This window comes from Leucoraja erinacea, chromosome 19, assembly GCF_028641065.1.
Source record: "Leucoraja erinacea ecotype New England chromosome 19, Leri_hhj_1, whole genome shotgun sequence".
In the NCBI taxonomy this organism is placed as follows: Eukaryota; Metazoa; Chordata; class Chondrichthyes; order Rajiformes; family Rajidae; genus Leucoraja; species Leucoraja erinaceus.
Genome location: NC_073395.1, coordinates 13,337,464 through 13,364,875, shown reverse-complemented (window position 1 = coordinate 13,364,875; position 27,412 = coordinate 13,337,464). Strand labels below are relative to the sequence as shown.

Genomic DNA, 27,412 nt, shown 5'->3' with positions numbered 1-27,412 from the left:
TCTCTCCCCTCTCTCCCCTCTCTCCCCCTCTCTCCCTCTCTCCCTCCCCCCCTCCCTCCCCTCCCCCCCCTCCCCCCTCCCCCCCCCCCCCCCCCCTCCCCTCCCCCCCCTCCCCTCCATCCCCTCCCTCCCCCTCCCTCCCCCTCCCCTCCCCCCCTCTCTCTCCAGTGACGGAGGTCTGACCCTTGCCTTGTTTCTCAAATTTATTCTCTCTATATATATATATATATATGCATAGCATGAATTATAATGCGATTTCCATAAATGAATATATTAAGGTCATTCATATGCAGCACATGTTGATCAGAGCCTGGCTAAAGTGGAATCTAATTAGGAATGTAATTTAGCCTAACCTTATACCTAATCCAATTTAAAGCATAAATGTTGCATTCAAGTGTAACTTAAAAGACTTGCTATAGTATGCACCAGATTGCACAATTTCAAGGTGAAAAATGTAAAAGCCCCCTAATCCTCCCCCCCCCCCCCCCCCGATCTCCTCCACCCCCCTCCCCCCCCTCGGTCGCTTCGCTCCCTTGCAATTTCTCACTCTCAACTCTCACCCTATGTTGCCAGCTCTGCAATTATACTAACAAAACTCTATAATACTGAGAATGAATTATGAGCTGCTGTCCTGGGCCTCCTCCATTGTCCTGGTGAGGCCATATGCAAATTGGAGGAACAACACCTCATATTTCACTTGGCAGCTTACAACCCACTGGTAGCAACATTTTATTTTAGTTTAGAGATACTAAAGAGTTTATAGAGGTTCAAAAAATTGTGAGTGACATAGAATAGATACTCATCGTCATAGTGAGCTGGGGTGAAGGGCCTGTTTCTGTGCAGCATAATTCTATGTGACTGTGAATGCCTGATGCATTTAAAAGCCAGCCGCTAATGGTGCTTCCAGAGCAGCTAGACACAGTAGCATGGTGGAGCACTACAGTTGCTGTCTGGACGGACTTTCTACGTTCTCCCTGTGGTTGCGTGGGTTTTCTCCGGGTGCTCCGGTCTCCTCCCACATTCCAAAGATGTGCATGTTTGTAGGTTAATTGGCTCCTGTAGATGGCCCTGGCGAGTAGAATAGAACTTGTGTACAGGTGATCGCAGGTTGGTGTGGACACGTTGGGCCGAAGGGCCTGTTTCCACGCTGTATCTCTAAGGAGCTCTGGCTGTAATGTGTAAAGCTGTACTACTTGCCTGTACCACAGAGTGGCAGCACATGCCTGGTAATGAAACTGATTTTGCATTTACTAAGCAATTTGGAGGCTCGATTGTGCATAGGAACTGAAACTTGATTTATTTGCAGGGCACATTAACAGGATGATATTATTTTACATCAATAAGCCTACTTCCTTAATAATTGTTGGGGGGGGGTGGGGACATTCTTCTGATTATGGAGTCACAAGAGACTGCAGATGCTGTAATTTTGAGTGGTGAAGAATTCAGTGGATCAGGCAGCACCTATGGAGAGAAACGGATAGACGATGTTTTGGGTCGGGTTCCTTCTTCAGTGAAGAGAGGTCCCAGCCCAAAATACCTTCTCTGCATTTTCCTCGGTATCCTCGCTCTCTCTCTGCAATGAGGACCATTGACCAGGTGAATAGGGCTGCAGTGTAAAGTGGGCCATCAAGAGGGCAACACAGATTTGCTTTAAATTGAATGTTTGACTTCCTTACACTGGAAGGGTGGCACGGTGGCACAACGGTAGAGTTGCTGCCTTACAGCGCCAGAGACCCAGGTTCGATCCCGACTACGGGTGCTGTTTGTATGGAGTTTGTGCCTTCTCCCCATAACCTGCGTGGGGTTTTCTCCAATATCTCCGGTTTCCTCCCACACACCAAAGACGTACAGGTTTGTATGCGAATTGGCTTGGTATAAAAGTACATTGTCCCCTAGTGTGCAGGATAATGTTAATGATCGGTGGTACACAAAAATGCTGGAGAAACTCAGCGGGTGCAGCAGCATCTACGGAGCGAAGGAGATAGGCAACGTTTTGGGCCGAAACCCTTCTTCAGACCCTAATGTTAATGATCGCTGGCCTGTTAATGACCCCAAGGGCCTGTTTCCGTGCTGTGTGTCGATACTAAGCTCATGTAATGCAGTTTAATATATTTTACTTTGCAATACACAAGGAGACCACTCGGCCCTTCAGGTCTGTGCTTGCGCTCAGACTAATCTCATCTATCCCATTGCTCCACTTTATTCCCCTGTGGCCTCCTGCCCATTAAGTCACCCTTGATGCCCTTGCTCGGCACCCATACACTACAGCTGCCCATTTACCTATCAAGCCTTATATCTCTGGAAGTGGGGGGAAACAAGAGTACTTGAGGATGACCCAGAGCAAAGATCTTTGACACAGAGGGTCACAGGGAGAACATGCAAACTCCCCACAGACAGAGCCAGGGGTCAGGATCGCATGTAGAATACAGGAGCAGTGAGGCAGCATTGTACCAGTGTTCTACAATGCAACACCACTCTGCTGGATTGTGGCCATCTGACTCTTTAGCTTTGCTCTGGAGGATACTGGAGAGATGTAGATCTCATATTGCACTTGGGCAGTTTACAACTCTGTGGTATGAATAATTTCTCTAATTTCAAGTAACCCTTGCATTCCCTCTCCCCCTCCCCCCCATTTCCTCGTCCACTGCCAGCACACTGGGGGCATTTTACAGAGGGCAATTGCCCCACAAACCTGCACGTCTTGGGATGTGGGAGGAAACCGGAGTGTCCGGATGAAACCCACGTGGACACAGGGAGAACATGCAAACTCCACAGAGAGTAACCAAGGTCAGGATTGAACCCAGGTCTCTGGCGCTGTGGCAAATAGATGACAATAGATTGTGCTGGAAAAGTCTGCTTTGAGTTGTAATGAGCAATTGATTCTTCCCAGCTCCTCATGCCGAATACCTGAATCAAACGATTAATGCATCGCCTTACCAGAAAATAACATTTAAGTTATGGGCGGCACGGTGGTGCAGCAGTAGAGACCTGGGTTCGATCCTGACTACAGGTGCTTGTCTGTATGTAGTTTGTACGTTGTCCCCTGCGTGGGCTTTCCTTGGGATCTCAGCTTTCCTCTCACACTACAAAGACGTGCAGGTTTGTAGGTTAATTGGCTATGTATAATTGTAAATTGTCCCTGGTGTGTGTAGGATAGTGTTAATGTGCGGGGAACGCTGGTCGGCGCTGACCCGGTGGGCTGGAGGGCCTGTTTCCGCGCTGTATCTCAAAACTAAACTAAACTTTGTCACTGATTGCACTCTATGGTGTCAGGGGTTGTGGGGAGAAGGCAGGAAATGGGGAAGAATTAGATCGGATATGATTGAATGGCGGAGTAGACTTGATGGGCCGAATGGCCAAATTCTGCTCCTATCACTTATTTAAGTATGAACTTATACGCTCTACGTGAAGAACAATGGACAATGGAGGACCTGACGTGGGGGGGTCAGCATGAGGGGGGGGGGGGGGAGAGAACAAAGTAGAACGGGGGGGGGGGGATTTTAACTTAGCAAGAGCCCTTTAGGGGCGACTATTTGCATACCTTGTGTGTGCAAGCAAAGAATTTCAGTTGTGACTTGACGCGTGACAATAAAGTATTCAATTCTATGGTTGTACATTCTCTTTGCTTCCAGCTGCAGGGAAAAAGTACACGGTGGAGGAAGCTGTGGAGACCATCGGGTTTGGCCGGTTCCACATCTTGCTTCTGTGCATCATGGGCAGCACGAGTGTAAGTATCCCGTGGAATGATTGTTCCCGACAGAGAGAACAACGACAGCGAGATGAGCCAGGATGCTCAATGCCCAGGCTGAGGGAAAAAGAAACATCACCGTCTGCAGTCCAAAGAGACGTGCCTGAATGTACAACTTCACATTTTTTTCGGAGAAATGTGCTCAGTCACTCCGGGGTTAATTGAAATTCCAGGACGTTTTTTTAATCTCGCCAAAAATGAGGAAGATGGGAAACCTTAAAGTCGAAGCTGCTCAGCGTACAATCCAAGCACAAACACAAGCACGGTGGGAGTGGAGGGCTCAATTACGAGGGCGTCTTCTGCCACCCTTCCTTAAAACCAAATTGTAGCTAATGGGGTTTAATATTTTACCAAATACTTTTGCCTGTTGACAGACTAGATCTCAAGTATCAGAATGGTCAGGTTCTCAAGGTGGTTCAGGAAACTCTAATATTGAGTTACACTGAATATTTGCAACTAAACACAAAGTGCTGGGGGAAAGCAGCATGTCAGGCCACATCCTTGGAGGGAATGGACAGAGGACATTTCAGGTCGGGACCGTCCCCCAGACTGCATTTCGTTGCCCTGCAAACAGGGTTTGACCCAATGGTTCAAGTGGTTTGTGCTCCTCTCCGGCTACCCCTCACTAATCCATCTCAGCTCCGAATGAAGAAACTGGGAACTGCAGATGCTGGTTTATACCAAAGATAGATACAAAGTGCCAGAGTAACTGCAAGCAAGCTACAACGGTAGAGATGGGAATTTCACATGTTTTTAATTTAGGGACCTCAGCTATATGCCAACCAATATTCAGAAGTAGAACTTCAATTATTAAGGCATTCTGAAGAGATGTCTCTTTCAAAGACCTCTGACAGAAATGGGACTATTGCCCCTCCCTGTGGCTACATCTAATGGAGGTATTCCACTGGATATTAGATTAGATTTTACTTTAGTTTAGATATACAACATGGAAACAGGCCCTTCGGCCCACCGAGTCCGCACTGATCCCCGCACACTAACAATATCCTACACGCACTAGGGAAAACTGACAAATATGCTAAGCCAATTACCCTACAAACCTGTACGTCTTTGGAGTGTGGGAGGAAGCCGGAGCTCCCAGGGAAAACCCATGTAGGTCAAGGGGAGAACGTATAAACTCCGTACATATAGACCCGGGTCTATGGTACTGTAAGGCAGCAACTCTACTGCTGCGCCAACTTGCCGCCCTTCCAATTCTATATATGTGCACCGCAGCACTTTGGAGGAAGCTCACCATCTTTGCCGTCAAGCTAATGCACCACGCTGAGATCTCGGCTAATAAAATGAGTGAAAAGTGTAAGTGAAAATTTGGCTACTGCCTCTAATAACTGTGAATGTGGTTTGGATGTTTCTCTGATTGCTTCTCCAGGTAGCAGAAGCCATGGAAATCATGCTGCTGGCCGTAATTTCCCCAGTCATTCGGTGTGAGTGGCTCCTTGAAGAATGGCAGGTTGCCATGGTTACCACTGTGAGTTCATCCCACTCCATTTAGGCCATTATATTTCTATGGTGTTGCGGCCCATTAGAGCCAAAAGCAGCTTCGCCCTACAGCAAACTCACAGAAACTAATCAGAAGCTAAAAGCAATCCAAGGCTCATCTCCTCAGCAGAATTGATGAAGGGAACCTCCTAAATTCTTATTATCTTCATAATTTTAAAGTGCTTAATTTTAAAGCACATTCCTGGATTGAGGGCTATTAGAAAAGATGGACAGACTTGGATTGTTTTTTTCTGAAGTATCATATGCTGAGGGGAGACCTGATGGAAGTGTTAAAAAGAATGAGAGACATAGATGAGGTAGAACCTCTCTCCCAGAGTGGAAATGTCAAGAATTAGAGGGCATTGATTTAGGGTGAGAAGGGTGGTGGGTGTCTGGAAGACATTGTCAGGGGTGTTGGTGGAAGCAGATATGATAGCAGCATTTATGTGGCATTTAGACAGATGCATGTACAGGTAGGGGTGGAGGTATATGAACCATGTGCAGGCAGATGGGATTATATTAGATTGCCATCATGATCATGTGACACTATGGTGGGCTGAAGGGCCTGTTCTTGCACTGTACTATTCAATGATCTGTGTACACCCTTTAATGGTTGCCTCCTCCTGTTTTGCTCTGTGTTCATTCTTACTCTGAGTTTAAAAATGGACCTTGCATTTATGTGAGATTCCCGCACAATCTCAGCATACTTGAAAGTGTTTTACAATGAAACTTCCGCTTGCCCTTGGGGGTTATAAACTCATTGTTCTTGGATAGCACCTAGTTTAGTTTCTTATTATTGCCACATGTGTCGAGGTACAGTTAATAGCTTTTTTCTTGTTGCATACCGTCCAGTCAGCAAAAAGGATGTACATGATTACAATCAATCCATCCACAGTGTACAGATAAAAGGTATCATGTTTAGTGCAAGATAAAGTCCAATTAAAGATAGTTTGAAGGCCAAATGAGCACTTCTCATTGTATGTTGCAATGAACACATGAATCTTACGTAATCTAATCAAGCTCTTTGAACCTTGGACCCATTCTGGTGGTCCCATATTGCATTCCTGTAAAGGACTTTGACTACAGTACTTCCTTTCTAAGGTATACTGCCCAGAACTTGCTTACAGTGCCAGAGACATATTCTGGCCAGGCCTTTGTACAAATGTAACAAATAATAATGTAATTGCAAATATTAATTTGGACAGACCATGTGGATTGAGATAAACTGCATGTCTCTAGATCAATTGCCAATTAAAAAAACAGCCATTTACCACAAAGAAAACAAAGTCATAGTCTTACAGTATAGAAACAGGCTTTGCAGCCCTACCTATCAACAGTGGACAATTCTCAACGGCTTGAGGACAGGCATCGGACGCTATGGAGTAGCGATGAAGAGTTGGGGCCTCCATGGACAGCGCCTCCTGCGGGTGTGGGGACCCAACACAGGTAGTGGAGCACATTGCCGCCAGTTGCCCCAAACACCGGCCACCGAATGGTGAACGAGGTCTGATTGACCTGAACGATAACACGTTGGCCTGGCTCGCCTCAATGGAGCTGCAGGTCTAAAAGACACACGACAGAAGAAGAAGAAGCTCAACCACGTCATGAGGCAGCTCATTCCATATATGTACCATCCCCGTGTGTGGAAAAGTTGCCGCTCAGCTTTCTTTTAACATTTTCCTCCTCTCACCTTATTTGGATCTCTCTTTCAGTTCAGAATAAAAGATCCCATACCTACTTGCACTGAAATTCTCCTTCTACAGTAATGCAATCTGTTCATCATAATCTCTCTGTATATTTGTTCTGTGTGTACATTAACTGGCCGATCTTGGCGTTCATTCAAAAATTTGGATATATATAATTCCCTTTGGAATTAGTCAAAGTCAATAATAAACACTGGAGTCCCTATACAGATCTTCCTGGGACATTACTTAAGGCAGAAGGGTGGCATAGCTGGCTAGCACCAGAGATCTGGGTTCAATCCTGACCTCGGGTGCTGTCTGTGTGCAGTTTGCACATTGTCCCTGTGACTCCAGTTGTGATTACCCCGGTACTCCAGTTCTCTCCCACATCCCGGAAGACATGCACGTTGGTAGGCTAATTGACTGCTAACCTGCCCCTAGTGTGTAAGTAAGTGGTGAAATCAGGGGGGGTGGTTGATGAGAATGAGGCGAGATTAAAAAATGGGATTCAAATAGGATTAGTGTAAAGAGGTAGTCAATGGGTAGCATGGACTGGAGAAGCCCCAAGGGTCCAGTTTTCAAGCAGCATTTCTCTATCGCCCCTTTCTCGCCATTGACTCTACATATCTCTTCATTTACTTTCCAGCACATCCTCATTATCCCTCTTCTCCACCTTCTATCACTTCATCATTGTCCCAGCTAGTCAATAGAATTAGCCTCCAGTTGTATCGAAGTTGGAATCTTGCTGAGTTCCCCTTGAATGTACATTTCAACCCAAATCATGTACTTTTTCTTTTCCATTCTAAATACTTCCACAAAACAAAACAACAACAAAAAACACCTTTAAAAGAAACTCTCCACCTTGGATCTATTTAATCATTCATTATTCTGTCTTATTAGACACTGTCTTTGATTTTAGGTTCCAATAAATTCCTCACCGCAAATGATAGACTAACAGGCCTATAATCTCCTTCTTCTTCTTGCTCCTATTGTAATAATAAAGTTACATCCCCATTGCTGGATCGCGAGAGCTTTGGAAGGTCGCAGGTGAAGCACCTGCCGTTTCTTCCGCTAACCTAGGATAGAAGCGCGACATGCTGAAGACATCGGGGAGTAAAATCTTGTTCTTTTTTTAGATGAAATATTAATTTGTCATGATAAAGCAAGTTGGTGTCAGGGAAGACTAATATTTGCTTTGCAATAAAATGTATTCCAGATGGTGTTCCTTGGCTTCATGGCCTTTAGTGGAGTTTGGGGTTACCTTGCTGATAAACATGGACGGTGGAAGGTGAGTTACATGCTTTCATTTAATGCTGCAAATCTATATCTCATTCTCCCGAGTTAGTTCACAGATTTTCATAACGAAAAAGGCAATACGGGGAGTAAAGATGAAGTACCAAGAATATAAAGGAGGATAGTGAAAGCTTCTTTATGTATGTGAAGAGGAAAAGATTAGTTAAGACAAATGTAGGTCCCTTGAAGACAGAAGCAGGTGAATTTATTATAGGGAACAAGGAAATGGCAGACGAGTTGAACGGGTACTTTGGTTCTGTCTTCACTGAAGAAGACACAAACAATCTCCCAGAAGTACTAGGGGACAGAGGATCTGTGGTGACGGGGGGACTGAAGGAAATTCACATTAGTCAGGAAATGGTGTTGGGTAGACTGATGGGACTGAAGGCTGATAAATCCCCAGGGCCTGATGGTCTGCATCTAGAAATCATGATCATTTTCCAATGTTCTATAGATTCTGGATCAGTTGCTGTGGATCGGAGGATAGCTTATGTTATCCCACTTTTTAAGAAAGATGGGGGAAATAATATTGGGAATTATAGACCAGTTAGCCTGACATCAGTGGTGGGGAAGATGCTGGTGTCAATTATTAAAGATGTAATAGCGGCGAATTTTGATAGCAGTATCAGGATCGGTCCAAGTCAGCATGAATTTATGAAGGGGAAATCTTGCTTGACTAATTTTTTGGAATCTTTTGAGGATGTAGCAAGTAAAATGGATAAGGGAGAGCCAGTAGATGTAGTGTATCTGGACTTTCAGAAAAGCCTTTGACAAGGTCCCACACAGCAGATTAGTGGGCAAAATTAGAGCACATGGTATTGGGGGTAGGGTATTGACAAGGACAGAAAATTGTTTGGCAGACAGAAAACTAAGAGTAAGAATTAACAGGTCCCTTTCAGAATGGTAGGCAGTGACTAGTGGGGTGCCGCAAGGCTCGGTGCTGGGACCGCAGCTATTTACAATATTCATTAATGATTTAGATGCAGGAATTAAAAGTAACATTGGCAAATCTGCAGATGTCACAAAGCTGGTTGGGAGTGTGAACTGTGAAGAGGATGCTATGAGGATGCAGGGTGACTTGGACAGTTTGAGTGAGTGGGCAAATGCATGACAGATGCAGTATAATGTGGATAAATGTGAGGTTATCCACTTCGTTGGCAAGAACTATAAGGCAGATTATTATCTGAATGGTGCCAGATTAGGACAAGGGGAAGTACAACGAGACCTGGGTGGCTTTGTACATCAGTCACTGAAAGATAGCATGCAGGCAGTGAAGGCAGTGAAGAAGGCTAATGGCATATTGGCCTTCATAACGAGAGGATAAGAGCAAAGAGGCCCTTCTGCAGTTGTACAGGGCCATGCTAAAACCAGACCTGAAGTATAATGTGCAGTTTTGGTCTGCTAATTTGAAGAAGGACATTCTTGCAATTGAAGGAGTGCAGCGTAGGTTCACGAGGTTAATTCCCGCAATTGAGGAACTGTCATATGTTGAAATAATGGAACGAGTGAGCTTGTATTCACTGGAATTTAGAAGGATGAGAGGGGATCTTATGGAAACTTTTTAAATTATTAAGGGATAGGCCAAGCTCGATGCAGGAAACATGTTCCCGATGTTGGGGCAGTCCAGAACCAAGGGCCACAGTTTAAGAATAAGGGGTAGGCCATTTAGAACTGAGATGAGGAAAAACGTTTTCACCCAGAGAGTTGTGAATTTGTGGAATTCTCTGCCTCAGAAGGCAGTGGAGGCCGATTCACTGGATGCATTCAAAAGAGAGTTAGATAGAGCTCTTAGGGCTAGCGGAATCAAGGGACATGGGGAGAAGGCAAGAGTACTGATTGTGGATGATCAGCCATGATCACATTGAATGGTGGTGTTGGCTCAAAGTACTCCTGCACCTATTTTGTATGTTTCTAAAACAGAAGCCTAAAATCCTAAATAAAAAATTCTGGGAAAGCGACTTAACACTGATCAAATACTTGCTCTTGAAACTCTTTTTTAATGACTGCAGGTTTTTTTTAACCCAATAAGATAAAGAAGGCTTTCGACCCGAAACATCTCCCATTCCTTCTCTCTGGAGTTGCTGCCAGTCCCGCTGAGTTACTCCAGCATTTTGTGTCTGTCTTCAGTAAAATATTACTTTCATTATTTGAGTAACATTAATAGAGTTTCGATGGGAGCCACTCCAAGTTTACTGAAGAGGTGAATAATTCATTGAATTTTAGGGGAAATTTGGTTGATGGATATATTACTAATTCATATGTACTATAGTGTAGCGTTATGTTATTGAAATGCATTAATCTGAAAGCCGAGACAAATAATCCGAAAAAATGTGTTTAAATATCGTTAACCAACCACTTTGTGAGTTTGAATTCAATTAGTAAAGAATAATTGGTAAAAAATATATCGGTTTTATTAAACTGCTCATGACGTCAGGGCAACTCATAAAAATCACTGCCACTAAAATTCTTAATGGGTAACAGGCAGCTTTCCCACATAATCTAGCCTACACATGGCCCCCATTAAAACATGCTACCGTCTTCTGTATTTATAAAAAGAATAAATAACATTTGAATCAAAGATTTCCAAAATTGTTTGCTCACCCTGCTGCAAATATATTTGAAAATAAAATAAATGCCAATTTTAATGTTGCACCTCTAATAGATGGAGGTTGCAGACACTCAGACTATTGCATTAAGTTTCAGGGGCAGCGCAATGGCACAGCGGTAGAGTTACTGCCTTACAGTGGAAGAGGCACGGGTTCGATTCTGACTACGGATGCTGGGTGTGGAGTTTGCACGATTTGTCTGTGACCGTGTGGGTTTTCTCCGGAGGCTCAGGTTTCCTCCCTCATTCTAAAGATGTGCAGGTTTGAAGGTCGTGCAGGAAAGAACTGCAGAAACTGGTTTACACTGAAGATAGACGGCTTCTGTAAATTGCCCCTCGTCTGTAGGATAGAACTAGTGTGATCGCTGGTCGGTGTGGACTCGGATGGCCCAAGGACCTAATTGCAAGCCATATCTCTAAACTAAACTAATCTAATCTAATCTAAACTAAACTAAACTAACCTATCTGGTGGAATCTCATCTCTAGGGAAACGATGTAATGATATGTAATTTTTTTGCACGCCAGGTTTGGTAATGCTGCAAGTTTTGTTAATCGTGAGTCTTGTGGGCTCTTTTTTACACTTTTCCTTCTGTTGCAGATTCTTCTCATATCCACCGTCTGGAGTACCTATTACTCAGGGGTAACGTCATTCGCACACACGTACGGCTGGTTTGTATTCCTGCGGTCCATGGTCGGAAGCGGAGTTGCTGGTCATTCCCAGGGGTAGGGTTACTGTTTGCATTTTCCTTTCTCTCACCAAGAGAGAGTTAGATTTACCCCTTTGGGCTAAAGGAATCAAGGGATATGGGGAAGAAGCAGGAACAGGGTACTGATTTTAAATGATCAGCCATGATCATATTGAATGGCGGTGCTGGTCTGAAGGGCCAAATGGCCTACTCCTACACCTATTTTTCTATGTTTCTTGGTTATTGCCTTATACTTTAAAGACTGGTTGGGAAGAATGATTGATTTATGGCTTGTATTTGGAAATTCTTTTGCACTTTATGTAAGCTGGTTCATAGGATCATGTGATGGGAGTAGAATTAGGCCTTTCGGCCCATCAAGTCTACTCTGCCATTCAATCATGGCTGATCTATCTCTCCCTCCTAACCCCATTCTCCTGCCTTCTCCTCATAACCTCTGACACCCGCCCTAATCAAGAATCTACAGTATCTATCTCTGCCTTAAATATATTCACTGACTTTGCCTCCACAGTCTTCTGTGGCAAAGAATTCCACAGATTCACCACCCTCTGACTAAAGAAATTCCTCTTCATCTCCTTCCTAAAAGAACGTCCTTTAATTCTGAGGCTATGACCTCTAATCCTAGACTGTCCCACTGGTAGAAACATCCTCTCCACATCCACTCTATCCTAGCCTTTCATTATTCTGTTCGTTTCAATGAGGGTCCCCTCATTCTTCTAAACTGCAGTGAATATAGGCCCAGTGCAGTCAAACGCTCATCATATGTTAACCCACTCATTCTTGGGATCATTCTTGTAATCCTCCTTTGAACCCTCTCCAGTGCCAGCACATCCTTCCTCAGATATGGTGCCCAAAATTGCTCACAATATTCCAAATCCGGCCTGACCAGCGCCTTATAGAGCCTTAGCATTACATCCGTGTTTTTGTATATATGAAAGCCTGTTATCTCATTGCTTTTTCCAAGGTCTGCTGGGCTGATGTTTGTTGAGGTTATTTTATGCGTTTGCAAGATTGCAAAACAATTATGGAATATGAGTTTGGTCAGTTCATGGGCTCATTCATGCAGCAGTGTGGGAACTGGGGCAGGGCAATCAGCCCCTGAGGCTTATTTCCACATTCAGCCTGATCACACTGATTAGTATCACAACTACATTCACCTGCTTTTGATCCCTGTCCCTACACACGTTTACCAAATAAAAACCCTATCAACTTCAGTTTTGAATGTTACAATATCCTAAATTTTCGAGTGCAGCTTTTCATGGAATGATGTTGGCCACTTCTTCCAGGAGTTAGTTCTTTATGTTGTTTAAAAATGTGAGAATTTATACAGCAACTTTAGGATGCCAGCTTTCATGGCGTCATAGAGCCACACTATGACAGGCCCTTCGATCCAACTTACCTCACCAACCAACATGTCTCATTTACACTAGTCCCACCTGCCTGCATTTGGCCCATAACCCTCTAAGCCTGTTCTATCCATGCCTAAATGTTTCTTAAACATTGCGATACTATCTGCCTCAAATACCTCCTCCGGCACCTTGTTCCATACACCCATCACCCTCTGCGTAAAAAAGTTGCCCCTCAGGTTCCTATTAAATCTTTCCACACTCTGCTTAAACTTATGTCCTCTGGTTCTCGATTCCCCTACTCTGGGCAAGAGACTGTGCATCTACCTGATCTATTCCTCTCATGATATGAGAGGAATATCAATACAGCTTGATGTATTCAAGAGAGAGTTAGATACAGCTCTTAGGGCTAACGGAATCAAGGGATATGGGGAGAAAGCAGGAACAGGTTTCTGACCATGGATAACTTTTTATATAACCTCCCAACTTCTATACTCAATAGGTACACAAAGATGCTGGAGAAACTCAGCGGGTGCAGCAGCTTCTATGGAGCGAAAGAAATAGGCAACGTTTCGGGCCGATTTCGCTCCATAGATGCTGCTGCACCCGCTGAGTTTCTCCAGCATTTTTGTGTACCTTCGATTTTCCAGCAACTGCAGTTCCTTCTTAAGCACTTTCTATACTCAATACCCTGACTGATAAAGGCCAATGTTCAAAAAGTGTAAAGCGCATTGTCACTGAGACATATGGAATGAGAACAGTCCTTTTGGCCCATCGTATTTGTGCTAACTATCAAGTATCCATTCACCCTGTTTCATGATGCCACTTTATAGGACTTGGGTCAGGCCACATTTGGAGTATTGCGTGCAGTTCTGGTCGCCCCATTACAAGAAGGATTTGGGGGCTTTGGAAAAGGTTCAGATGAAGTTTACATAGAAGACATAGAAAATAGTAGGAGTAGGCCATTCGGCCCTATGAACCAGCACCGCAATTCAATATGATCAAGGCTGATCATCCAAAATCAGTACCCCGTTCTTGCTTTTTCCCCATATCCCTTGATTCAGTTTCCCCCAAGAGCTATATCTAATTCTCTCTTGAAAAGAGCCAGTGAATTGGCCTCCATTGGCTTCTGTGGCAGAGGATACCAGAATGATGCTTGGATTAGGCGGTATTGGCATGTCAGACTTAGACTGTTTTCTCTGCAACACCAGAGGCTGCAAGAGAACCTGATATCAAAAATATAAAATGATGAGAGGCATAGACAGGGACGACAGTCAGAGGTGGGAAAGTCTAATACCAGAATACCATAGCTCTGAGATGAGAGGAGAAGCGTGGGACAAGTTTTGTTACACAGAGGATGGTGAGTGCCTGGAACACACTGTCGGCGGTGGTTGTTGAGGCAGATGAGACAGTGGAATATAAGAGACGTTTGGTTAGGCATGTGGATATGCAGGGTTTGGAGGAGTGTGAATTATATACAGGCAGATAAGAGTTGGACACAAAATGCTGGAGTAACCCAGTGGGACAGGCAGCATCTCCGGAGTGAAGAAATGGGTAACGTTTCGGGTCAAGACCCTTCTTCAGACTCGACCCGAAACGTCACCCATTCCATCTCTCCAGAGATGCTGCCTGTCCCGCTGGGTTACTCCAGCATTTTGAATCTGAAGTTCCTTCCTACACAGATATGTGTTGGGCTTGGTATCATGATCGGCACAGACATTGAGAGTGGAACGGCCTGCTCTTGTATTCTATGGGCTAGCCAAACCCTATTTAATCCCCCCACATCCCCATCAACTCCCCCAGATTTTTACCACTTTTCTACACACCAGGGACAACTTACAGAGGTCAAGTAGCTTGCCAGCACACATTTTTTTGGGATATAGGAAGAAACTGGAGCATCTCAGGAGATAACCCTGCTTGTCGCAGCACCAGAGGTCAGGGTTACACCCGGGTTGCTGGAGCTGTGAGGCATCAGCCCTTCCAGCTGTAACTTGTGTTGCCCCCAATTTGTTATCAGTCCCACATTTGCTTTCAACCTATGACTTAATCTTATTCTCAATGTTAGGGAAGATAATATTTGGTACTGATATTTTTTGTGCCACCACTTATCTTATCATGGTCAATGGACTACTTTTAGGAAGGAGATGAGGGGGAATTGAGTCGGGGGGTGGTGAATCTGTAGAATTCATCACCACCGACATCTGTGGAGGCATGGATATTTTTGAGGGGGAGATTGACATATTCGTGATTACTATGGGTGTCAGGGGTTATGGGGAGAAGGCAGGAGAATCAGTTTGAGAGGAAGAGATTGATCTGCCTTGATTGAAATGCAGAGTAAACTTGGACTAAATCTGCTTTTATAACATGAACTTATGAACTTTTATTAAGCAGAACACTTGCTGAATCCATGCATGATCTACCAAAGCATGGCACAACTGTAGTGGAAGTGTTTGGAAATATGATATATAGCTTCAATTTCATCTTGAATATTCAATCGTCTTTTCCCCCACAGTCGTGCCACTCACAGTCTGCTGAAGCGTAAGTGTAGGAAGATCTATATCAATGTGTGATTTAAATTCTCCATGTGCAAGCATCAAGGCTGCTCAGGTCAGCACAGTGGCGCAGCGGTAGAGTTGCTGCCTTACAGTGCCCAAGACCCAGGTTCCATCCTGACTACGGGTGATGTCTGTAAGGAGTTTGTACGTCTTCCCGGTGGATTTGCCCCAGCTGCTCCGGTTTCCTCCGACACGCCAAAGACGTGCAGGTTTGTAGGTTAATTGGCTTCGGTGACAATTGTAAATTGTCCCTAGTGTGTAGGTTAGTGCTGGTGTACAGGGTGATCGCTGGTCGTTGCAGTCTCAGTGAGCCAAAGGGCCTGTTTCCGTGCTGTATCTCTAAACTAAACTCAATTTATAACATTTTAATATTGCTTGTTGCTGTTTTATGTGAATGCAATGTGGTCACTCCTACTTTATTTTATTCTGCTCAGGTTTATTCTCATGACTGAGTTCATGCCTTCCAAGTATCGAGGGCGTATTTTACCTCTGGGTCAGGTGAGAAGCCAAGCGTGCTTGTTCTGAGAGGTCAGAACTTGTGAGGTGCCAAACTTATATGGGAGAGATGTTTTTGAGTTTTTCATCTCAAAACTGACTCAAATTAAATGTTTCTATTTTACAATGGACAACTCCGATAAACAAAACACGGGGGCAATTTGGGTGATTGGGGGAGATGTATGATGGACAGATAATAATTTATTCCTGTTTGATTATCGCTGTCCTAAATCAAAATTACATCCAGCACGTTCTTTGTGAAGGTGATAATTACTGCACAAACAAGAGAGTTTACGTTGAGACATACACAAAATGCTAGAGTAACACTGCGGGTCAGACAGCATATCTGGTGAACATGGATAGCTGAAGTTTTGGGTTGGGACCCTTCCTCAGACTGATTGGGGAGGGTAGGAATGGAAGCGAGAAAAAAACGCTCAGGAGACAGGCTATCGACTAGCAACCTGCTGACCTCCACAGTTATCTGGTCTACACTTGCTCCCAACCTGTCTCTTGCAAAGACGCTGTCTCCAAAATACACCACTTTGTGTCTATCTTTGCTATAAGCCTGCACCTGCTTTATACCAAAGATAGACACAAAATGGTGTATGGTGGCATCTTGGTTTCACTTTGTGATTAAGTCATTTAATCAGGCAACAATTGTCATCATTAAACTGTGATTGAAATTCCCTCCTCTTTCTGATTCTGGTGAATGACCTTCAATCAGTATGTAAATCCATCTTTACCCTTACCAGATTCCAATAGACATGTTCCATCCATTTGAGTGAACAAGGTGTAACTGTTCATAATATTTTCATCTCTTTTTAATATCTTTTTCAATCTCCTTCTCTTGCAGATCTTCTGGCTCACTGGGTCCACAATAGAGATCCTCCTGGCCTACCTAATAGTTCCCACACTTGGCTGGCGATGGCTGGTGCGTATTTCCACCATACCGAGCATCATTCTGCTGCTGGTGTTCAAGGTGAGTCGAAGAAAGCCTTCTACTCTCTGGATGCTTTTTGCAGAAAGTTTGAGCAAGACTTTGCCTTACCTGTTTGAACAGGTTTCCCCTCATGAGGCAATTTAGAATCCGAGGGCGTAATTTTATAATATGGTATTTATTTAATGTAGAGCTCAAGGGAATTTCTGCTTTGATGATTGAATCCTTAGAAATGTTTACCCAATAGAGATTTGTAGTCGGACTCATTGACTATCTTGAAGCTAAGGTCTGCAGATCTTCCACCAGCCATTGTCAAATTTCCCAAGAATCGTCTGTGCTTCAAAACTATATTTAAGAGGGAGTTAGATGTGGCCCTTGTGGCCAAAGGGATCAGAGGGTATGGAGAGAAGGCAGGTACGGGATACTGAGTTGGATGATCAGCCATGATCATATTGAATGGCGGTGCAGGCTCGAAGGGCCGAATGGCCTACTCCTGCACCTAATTTCTATGTTTCTATGTAAAAGTATCACCTATCTTGCTCGTAAGCTCCAATAGAGGGCGTCACGGTGGCTCAGTGGTAGAGTGCTACCTTACAGACCCAAGTATGACCCTGACTACAGGTGCTGGCTGTACGGAGTTTATTCATTTCCTCTTGTGACCACGCGAGTTCTCTCCGGGTGCTCCGGTTTCCTCCCACACTCCAAAAACGAACGGGGTTAGTAGGTTAATTGGCTTTGGTAAGTTGTAAAATTGTCCCTAGTGTGTACTGATTGATCGCTGGTTGGCGTGGACTCGGTGGGCTGAATGGCCTGTTTACGCGCTGTATCTCGAAAGTCTGAAATAGATGTAGGAGAGTTAAGGACTAAGGAAAACAGGAAAGAAAATGGAGAACTGATCAAGATCAGTTCAGCAACAATCTTATTAGTCTGTGTGGCCAGAGGATCTATTCCAGCTCTTATTTCTTCTTTTTAATGATGTGCTGCAAAGTTTGGCAAGTCAGTCAGCTGTACACGACAACGTGAATACAATAAACAAAAGCAAGGTAGGCCATCTGACCCCTTGTGCCTGGTTCACCATTCAATAAAACTATGGCATGTCTTTTAATTCAAGCTACTTTTCCTCACCAGCTCCATATCCTTTGATTCTATCAAATGTTTTAATCTTGGAATGTGATTGAATGCTGGTAGTCTTCTTGAATAGAGAAATCAAAATATTTACAACCCTGACGTTCTCCCGTCCCTGTAACATCCTTATGAATCTTTAATGCAACTCTTTTTCATTGTTTTGACTGTCATCTATCTCATCGGAGGTCAAGGACTGAGCATGGGGCTTTCAAACAGTGTTTCATGGTATATTCTGTTTGCAGCAGATCTGTTCGTCACTGACTTTTAATTGTCAATTGCACAACTTCAACTAAGACATAGACAAAAAACATTCATTATAAAGGCGTGGATGTGACGAGAAAACTTAAGCAAGCGAAAGATATCCAGCAAACTATTTGAGTACCTGCCTGGGGAGGCACGTCATTTGGATAGTTTGGAAACTTCAAACATTTCTGGTGTTTGCTTAAAAAACTGACGGTGTTACCAAGCAATGTGAATTATGTCCAGTTCACAGAACAAGGGGTGTGTGTTTGCAATTCTGGGTTTAGAGTTTCCCTGATGATTCTGTTGGAAATGTAATAACATAATCTGCTGTAACAGTAGAAAGGAGAGATGTGAATCAAATAAAGTGTCCCAAACATTCCAGCATTTGTCTAATTGGTGATGAAGAAACTAATGCTTTGGTTGTAGCCACCTAACCTTGAGTAGGAACTAATTAGATGTATCCTGGCTGTGGTACGAAGGATCACAGACTGCAGTACAGGTGACTCTCCCTGCCCTGTAGTTTCAGTATAACTTGCATCAACAACTGCTCCTTTTTGTCTGGCTCTTTGGACTGAAACGCAACCCCATTGAGTGCGTGAGTTGGAAGATGGGTTGGGACTGATGCGTTGAAATTGACAGTGTAAGGAAAAGTTGCAGCCAAGCCACAGGCTTCCACAGGTCGATCCTGACCTATGGGTGCTTGTCTGTATGGAGTCTGTACATTCTCCCCGTGACGTGCGTGGGTTTTCTCTGGAATCTCCAGTTTCCTCCCACATTTCAAAGACGTGTAGGTTTTTAGGCTAATTGGCTTGGTATCATTGTAAATTGTCCCTAGTGTGTTTAGGATAGTGTTAGTGTGCGGGGATCACTGGTCGGCGCAGACTCAGTGAGCTGAAGAGTCTGTTTCCGCATTGTATCTCAAAACTAGACTAAACTAAAAACTAAACTAAATGGCGCTAACTTTGTAAACATTACAGTTCTGTTTTCAGAAGTTGCCGGTGATTAGATGTGAATGGAGTTTCCTTGAGGGTTGTAGATGAACACAAAGTGCTGACGTAACTCTACGGGTCATGCAGCATCTCTGGAGAAAAAAGAATGGTGACATTTCGGGTCGGGACCCTTCTTCAGACAGACCCAAATGGTCACCCCTCCTTTCTCTCCAGAGATGCTGCCTGACCTGCTGAATTACGTCAGTGCTTTGTGTCTATCTTTGGTAATAGACACAGCACCCACAGTTCTTTGTTTACCCTTGGAACAGGCCAGTTCTGATACAAGGCAGAAGGGTGTGGTGCTTTTTAGCTTGTCACATATCGGGATTCAGAGAGGATTTTGACAAAGAGCAGGTGTCCCAAAGCACAGTTGCTCTCTACATGCCTGCATCTGTGCTGGATCGGAGGTGGGGAAGTGCTGGGGCCCACAGCATGCACAGGCAGTGAGTAAACTCTTAGCATGTCTGTGCTCCAGTTTCCCTGTAGGCTCACAAGAGGAACTCTCACCTCATGACCCCAGGAGTCCTTCTGATTACTGATCACCATTCACTAAATTTGCCACCATCACTATTGATGTTGCCAGGACTTGAGGCCTGAGCTATCGGGAGAGGTTAAGTAGACTAGGGCTCTATTCCTTGGAGCGCAGGAGGATAAGGGATGATCTTATAGAAGCATATGGGGAGTATATGAAGTAGGCCATTTAGGACTGAGATGAGGAAAAACGTTTTCACCCAGAGAGTTGTGATTATGTGGAATTCTCTGCCACAGAAGGCAGTGGAGGCCAATTCACTGGATGTTTTCAAGAGAGAGTTAAATATAGCTCAGGGCTTACGGAATCAAGGGATATGGTGAGAAAGCAGGAATGGAGTTCTGATTCATATTGAATGGTGGTGCAGACTCGAAGGGCCGAATGGCCTACTCCTGCACCTAATTTCAAAGTTTCTATACAAAATCATGAGAGGAATAGATTGGGTAGATGCACAGTCTCTTGCCCACCGTAGGGGAATCAAGAACCAGAGGACATAGGTTTAAGTTAAGGGGGGGGGGGGGGGGGGGATATATATAACAGGAACCTGAGAGGTAACTTTTTCACACCAAGGTTGGTAGGTGTATGGAACATGCTGCAAGAGGAGGTAGTTGACGCAAAGTTTACTATCGTAAATTCTGAAATTGGCTCTATTGCCATGGGTGTGTTGAGGAGGTGAGGCGTAACATTGCAGGAAAGTAATTTGAAAACAGTGTTGGGCCACGAAATAATGTCGCCTCGTTCAACAGCACAAGGACAGGCTCTTCAGCCCACAATACCTGTTGACGAACGTAATGCCAAATTAAGCTAATCCTGAACACCAGTCTCACTGAGATTTGTCCTGTTGGGGGCCGGTGGGTTAGTATCATGATCGCAGGCCGTCATGGAGTGAATGCAAGATGGAGATAAATTTCCATATTTGAGCAAGGTGTTTCATGATAGCAGATTGGCGACGTCGAAACCTTCAGAAGAGGTCTTGTGCTGCTCCCTGCACTTTGCTTGAATGGTAATTGCTATGCTGCGATCCACAGTGTGATTCAGGGAGTAGCATCTATTGCTGTGTCTCTGCCTCCACACCATCCTCTTCCCTGACTCACTCTCTGTCTCAGTGGCCAATGGACCTTCCTCTCTTCTTGTTACTTTGGAAGACATGAAGCCATCTCCTCTGGATCATCTCCAAGGTTTTCTTCTGCAAGCAACAGTCTTTAATCTGTCTGAGTGTGCTATCCTGTGTTGACGATAGTGGATTCATACCTCTGTAATATCCCTCCGTATATTTTCAGAGCTTTGGCACTCTTCCACAACACAATGCAGCCCGCTCTCAAGCACCGAACTCATTCAGGGCTTCTGGAAAATTTGTAAGGAGCCAGGAAGATGCTACTCCATAATTTGAGCAGTTTCAATGTCCCGGCTGGTGTGAATTTTACTTGATGCAATCGCTGTCATCTCATTGCAGCACTTTGTACTGAACCTGGACAGAGAAAAAAAGCTGGAGTAAATCAGCTGGGTCGGGCAGCATCTCTGACGAAAAGGAATAGGTGATGTTACAGGTCTGAACCAAAGATCTCAGAGCAGCTCTGCTCTAAGATCTTTGGTCTGAACCCTTCTTCAGACTGAGATGGAGGTGGGGGGGGGGGGGGGGGGGGGGGGGGGGGGGGGGGGGGGGGCTGGAAACTGGAATCGAGACAAGGACAGAACAAATCAGGGCCAACAACAGATGACTTCAGGAAGAGCAGAGTCAATAATGGCCCATTGTTGGCTGGGGATGATGTGCTAATGAGAGGGATCCAAGGATGCGAACAGTAAACTTGTAGGGTGACTTGGGGGACGTGGGGGGGGGGGGGGGGGGGAACGGACTGGGGGGTTCCACCATTTGTGTGTGGCCACAGTCTGTCAGTGGAGGAGGCCCATGACAGATAGGTCAGCGTGGGAATGAGACGGGGAGTTAAAATATTTGGCAACCAGGTGATCATGTAGGCTAAAGTGACTGAGTGTAAGTGTTGAGTGAAACGATCGCCAAGTCTACGCTTGGTCTTGCCGATATTTGGGAGCCCACAACAGTAGCACTGGTACGGAAACGTGTGCTGCTAGTTTTATTCGAGTACTCTTATGGTGGTAGCTGTCGTCCTGAAACTGCTATAAACTGGCTCTTGTACCATTGCAGACTTGTGAATAGTCCTATTGTCCTGAAATGCTAAATTACTTTCTAAGATGTATCTTTGAATGAGGCTACTCATAATGAACTGTCTCCCACTGGCCACAGGCCCAGAATGTCTTTCCCTCCGGGACACCCCACCCTGGTCTAGTTCTCTGGCCAGCCTGTAACTTTGCTTTGCAGGTTTGGCTCTGTAATCCACACCATCTGCCTCAGTGTCTCACTGCTGGCATGATACACTACCTGCTTCACCTGCTGACCTGTGGTGAAATGGACACAGGCCAAGCAGCTTACTGTCAGACGGCAGGATAATTATCACTGAGAATGTACCACTCTCAAAATAGGCCTTCAGTAGATTCTTTATATCTGACGGTATGTATCCTGTACGCCATCGTACTTGTGCATTGGACAAGAAACTTAACGACCCTTTTTAAAATATTAACCATTCTTATTGCAAACTCACATCATGGGATAAACAGTTCCCAGTCGCTATTATGCTGTATCATACACCCCTTGCCTTTGCTTTATGTTCAAGTGAGTTTATTGTCATCTGTCCCTGATAGGACAATGAAATTCTTGCTTTGCTTCTGCATGACAGAACATAGTAGGCATTGACTACAAAACAGATCAGCGTGTCCATATACCATTATATAAATATATACACACATGAATAAATAAACTGATAAAGTGCAAATAACAGATAATGGGCTATTAATGTTCAGAGTTTTGTCCGAGCCAAGTTTAATAGCCTGATGGCTGTGGGGAAGTAGCTATTCCTAAACCTGGTGGTTGCAGTCTTCAGGCTCCTGTACCTTCTACCTGAATGTAGCGAGGAGATGAGTGTGTGGCCAGGATGGTGTGGGTCCTTGATGATACTGCCAGCCTTTTAGGTATGTGGGTGCTGACAAAGCAAGGCTGGAGATCGTGTATCCCATTAAAAGGTTGTGCGCAGATCCTTCGTGGAGGCCTCCACACTCTTATGTCATTGTCATGTTGGATGCTTTAAGCAGGTGGACTTCTTTCCAAAGGCTTGGGAAGTGGTGCTCTTTGTACTCAAAAGGCTTTGGCGGTCCGCTGGTTAAAAGGCATTGGTGGTTCACTGATTATGTTAAAAGCCTGTCCCACTTTCCCGACTTATTCACGAATTCTCCCGAGTTTTCCCCTTGATTCAATCTCGCAGAATGTTCGTAGCGGGTCCGTAGATGTATCGTAGCGGCTCGTTATGCCAGCCATACGTACGAAAATTTGTGAATAACTCGGGAAAGTGGGATAGGCCCTTTATTAGAGTAGCAGTAACAATGCTGGCTCATTGATCGAGAGACCTGAGTACAAATCCTATCATGGCAGCTGAGGAATCTAAATTTAAGTAATTAATTAAAAGGTTGAACTTGGGGCAACCACGAGAGAACTGGCTTTTGGGTGGCGCAGCGGTAAAGTTGCTGACTTATAGCGCCAGAGTCCCGCAGACTACGGCTGCTTGTCTGTGCAGAGTTTGTACGTTCTCCCCGTGACCTGCGTGGGTTTTCTCCAGGATCTCCGGTTTCCTCCCACACTCCAAAGACATACAGGTTTGTAGGTTAGTTGGCTTGGTATAATTGTAAATTGTCCGTAGTGTATGTAGGATAGAGTTAGCGTGCGGGGATCGCTGGTCGGTGCGGACTTGGTGGGCCGAAGGGGCCTGTCTCCACGTTGTATCTCTAAACTAAATTAAACTAAACTAAACCTGCTCCTCCAAGCTCATCCCATACTTAACTTGTCTCCAATCCCAAAACTCATTGCCTAGTGTAAGCACCATGACTGGGTAATTTCCCACTACGTCACTGCCTGTTCTTCACAGGTCCAGAGGTGCTGCACAGAGGTGCTCCAGCTCCAAGCAGAGTTTGGATATTCCCGTGCACTCGGATGGAGACTTTCTCACTGTCGCCTCTGCTTCTTTCATTGGTCTTATAGCCCTGTCCCACGGTACGAGTTCATTCCAAGAGCTCTCCCGAGTTTGCCCTGATTCGAACTCGGAGATTTACAGTAATGGCCACTCGTCAGTACTCGGGGCTATCGTGGACATTTTTCAACATGTTGAAAAATCTTCACGATTCTTCCCGTGCTTACCTGCTGTTAGCGGGTCTTCCCGAGTACCTGCTGTTAGCGTTTCGAGCCGCTAAGAGACGTCCCCGAGCTCCGATGTACCCGCTACGTTCATTCTCCGTGCTTAAAGTTTTAATTCATTCATTCATTACCACGAGTTTGATTTTTTAAAACTCGGCTGTTGGAATGAACTCGCACCGTGGGACAGGGCTATTACTTGTAATTGTGAGATCAAAACTACAAGACCCGCTGAGGTGCTGAAGACACATCTGAACTGTGCATAGTAGTGGACCCACCCCATCACTGATTGTGCACCCTGGCACAATGCATAACTTCTTTCTCTGGGGAATGGTAATTGTCATTATTCTGATGCAAGCTGAGGATATTTCAGAATATTGTTGTGCATTATTGCTCATCACAGTGCTGGCTTCAGGGCCACCAACATTGTGATATGCAATGTGGGTGGAGAGGCAGAATTGGGCGCCCGTGTAACGGCGGCCCTATCTCCAGTATCCACGTCTTACATACCCGTTATCCCAGGCACCCTGCCTTTGTCAGTGCTAGGAGTTGGCATGTGGAGGGATTCCTCTATTTCCCTGATCTTCTGTAGTGTTTCTACAGTATGGCAACATTGCAGTTACAGAGAAAAAGTCTAAGGTGGCCTTATAGTTTCACAGGGAGAAACCTTGCAAATGCAAAATGAGCTTTCATTTCTAACCATGTTCCAAACCATTATTAATGAACTCGTTGAGTTCATCACACAAACATTAATAAGTCGTTTTCCAATAAAATCACGTTTAAAAATCTTCTCAGGCTGCTTCTAATGACCTGCACCAATCAAAACTTGGCATGAGGACTGAAATGTTCTGAAGTTTTTTCTCCAGTGAGGAGGGAAAATGCATGAGATAAATGGCCAGTGTTAAACAGAGAACTGAAGAGCTGTGGACATGAGGCAGGAACATGACATTGGAGATCGATCCATGGTGGTTGGGTAAATGGAGATGTGAGAAAAAGGTGCAGCCCCTCAAGGGAGATGAGGGTGGAAGTGGACTGTTTTATGAGTGGTGATGCTGGACTAGAGTTAACAGGCAAGACTGAAGAGGTTTTAATAATTCACTTATAAGGATGTGGGTAAATTGTTGAAAGGGTCACTGTTTCCTGAGGTTTGTAAAACAACTTTTCTCCCCAGAAACTGGACACTTCTCCCTCCAATGGGGCGGCACAGTGTCGCAGTGGTAGAGTTGCTGCCTTACAGTGCCAGAGATCCTGGTTTGATTCGACTTCAGGTGCTGTCTGTACAGAGTTTGTACGCTCTCCCTGTGACCGCGTGGGGTTTCTCCAGGTGCTCCGGTTCCCCCCCACACTCCAAAGATGTATAGCTTTGTAGGTTGACTGTCTTCTGTAAATTGGCCCGAGGGTGTAGGATAGAACTAGTATACAGGTGATCATTGGTCGGTGGGCCGAAGGACCTGTATCTACACTGTGTCTCTAAACTAGCTACCCTTCAGCAATGCATTGATCAGCCGCAATGATGGGCCTCTTCTTCCTGTCTGCCAGGAAGGTGAAGTTGCTATTGGACCCTCTCAGACCATAGAAACATAGAAACATAGAAAATAGGTGCAGGAGTAGGCCATGTGGCCCTTCGAGCCTGCACCGCCATTCAATATGATCATGGCTAATCATTCATCTCAGTATGCTGTACCTGCCTTCTCTCCATACCCCCGATCCCTTCAGCCACAAGGGCCACATCTAACTCCCTCTTAAATATAGCCTATGAACTGGCCTCAACTACCTTCTGTGGCAGGGAGTTCCAGAGATTCACCACTCTCTGTGTGAAAAATGTTTTTCTCATCTTGGTCTTAAAGGATTTCCTCTTTATCCTTAAACTGTGACCCCTTGTCCTGGACTTCCCCAATATCGGGAACAACCTTCCTGCATCTAGCCTGTCCAACCCCTTAAGAATTTTGTAAGTTTCTATAAGACCCCCCCTCAATCTTCTAAATTCTAGCGAGTACAAGCCGATGACAACCTATGAGAAATCATTGAACCTAGAGACAAACTTGCCTGAAGAAGGGTCTCGACCTGAAATGTCACCTGTTCCTTTTCTCCAGAGATGCTGTTTGACCCACTGAGTTACTCCAGCTATTTGTGTCTATCTTTGGTTTAAACCAGCATCTGCAGTTCTTACCTACATGTGCAACCTTGACTGGTCTGTTATAGTTTTTCTTGCTTTGTAGCCAATTGCAAATTTGTCCACCAAATGTCTTTTTTGCTCTTGTTAGTGGAGTTACATATTGAGTCATGGATACCATCATCAAAGCCGCGCAGCTGTTGGTAAGGGTGTAAATAATATGTTCGTTATTTCAGAACCCACTGAACTGTGCACCATCTAAGGGCCTGCCCCTTGGCGATTTTTTCGTCGACTGCCGGTATCATTGACTGACGTATCAGGTCACCGAAACATTTGCGGCGCGATGCAGCGGAGACACTGCATGACGCGGCGCGATGACGTATTGACGCACGGTGTTTTTTTTGCGTGTCGCAACATTTTATTTTATCGCCGCTGGATTTTGAAATGTTCAAAATCTTTTGGCGACCCTGATATGATGCCGGCAGTCGCCGAAACAATCGGCAAGTGGGACAGGCCCTATAATCTGTCAGGTTCGTGTCATCAGTCTGCCTTCACTCACAGCAACCTGCCCCTAGAGTTTCAGAACATTAAGACCCAGCCTTTGTTTGTTCAGAGCAAACAATACCACTAATCGAAGGTAAACACAAAAAGCTGGAGTAACTCAATGGGACGGGCAGAATCTCTGGAGAGCTGGAAAAATTGTCCAGAGTCCAGAGCCAGAGGCCACAGTCTAAGAATAAAGGGGAGGCCATTTAATACTGAGATGAGAAAAAAAACGTTTTCACCCAGAGAGTTGTGAATTTGTGGAATTCCCTGCATCGGAAGGCAGTGAAGGCCAATTCACTGAATGAATTAGAGTTAGATAGAGCTCGGGCTAACGGAATCAAGGGGTATGGGGAGATGGCAGGCACGCGTTACTGATTGTGGATGATCAGCCATGATCACAATGAATGGCAGTGCTGACTCGAAGGGCCGAATGGTCTCCTCCTGCACCTATTTTCTATGTTTCTTTGAATGGGTGACGTTTCGGGTCTAGACCCTTCTTCAGACAATACCACTACATCCATGATCACGAGTTTGCCTGTAAACTCCAGATAAGCACAAACCATCTATCTCCCCATCAGAGGCGGAGATCAAACATTCCCTCAGTTTTCCGGCACTCATTGCTCCTCCAGCACTGTTGAAAATCTTTGTTGTATTCGCCGTTGAACATGGGATGTTATTTGACCCTGCGTCCATTTGAACTGAGTTTGAAGAAGGGTCCCAACCCCAAACATCATCTGCCTGATGACCCTGCCT

The 27,412-nt window shown here is 44.9% G+C and overlaps 1 protein-coding gene across 2 annotated transcripts in view; it reads left to right on the top strand.

The window, feature by feature from the left end:
• The window catches only part of svopl (SVOP-like), an 88,235-nt gene that overhangs the window by 39,837 nt on the left and 20,986 nt on the right, over positions 1-27,412 (top strand). For both annotated transcript variants that reach the window (XM_055650344.1, XM_055650345.1), the window contains 6 exons: positions 3,633-3,727; positions 5,136-5,234; positions 8,144-8,215; positions 11,424-11,548; positions 15,865-15,928; positions 16,779-16,904. In XM_055650344.1, coding sequence (XP_055506319.1) covers positions 3,633-3,727; positions 5,136-5,234; positions 8,144-8,215; positions 11,424-11,548; positions 15,865-15,928; positions 16,779-16,904 — 581 coding nt within the window. The remainder of the gene's footprint in view (positions 1-3,632; positions 3,728-5,135; positions 5,235-8,143; positions 8,216-11,423; positions 11,549-15,864; positions 15,929-16,778; positions 16,905-27,412) is intronic.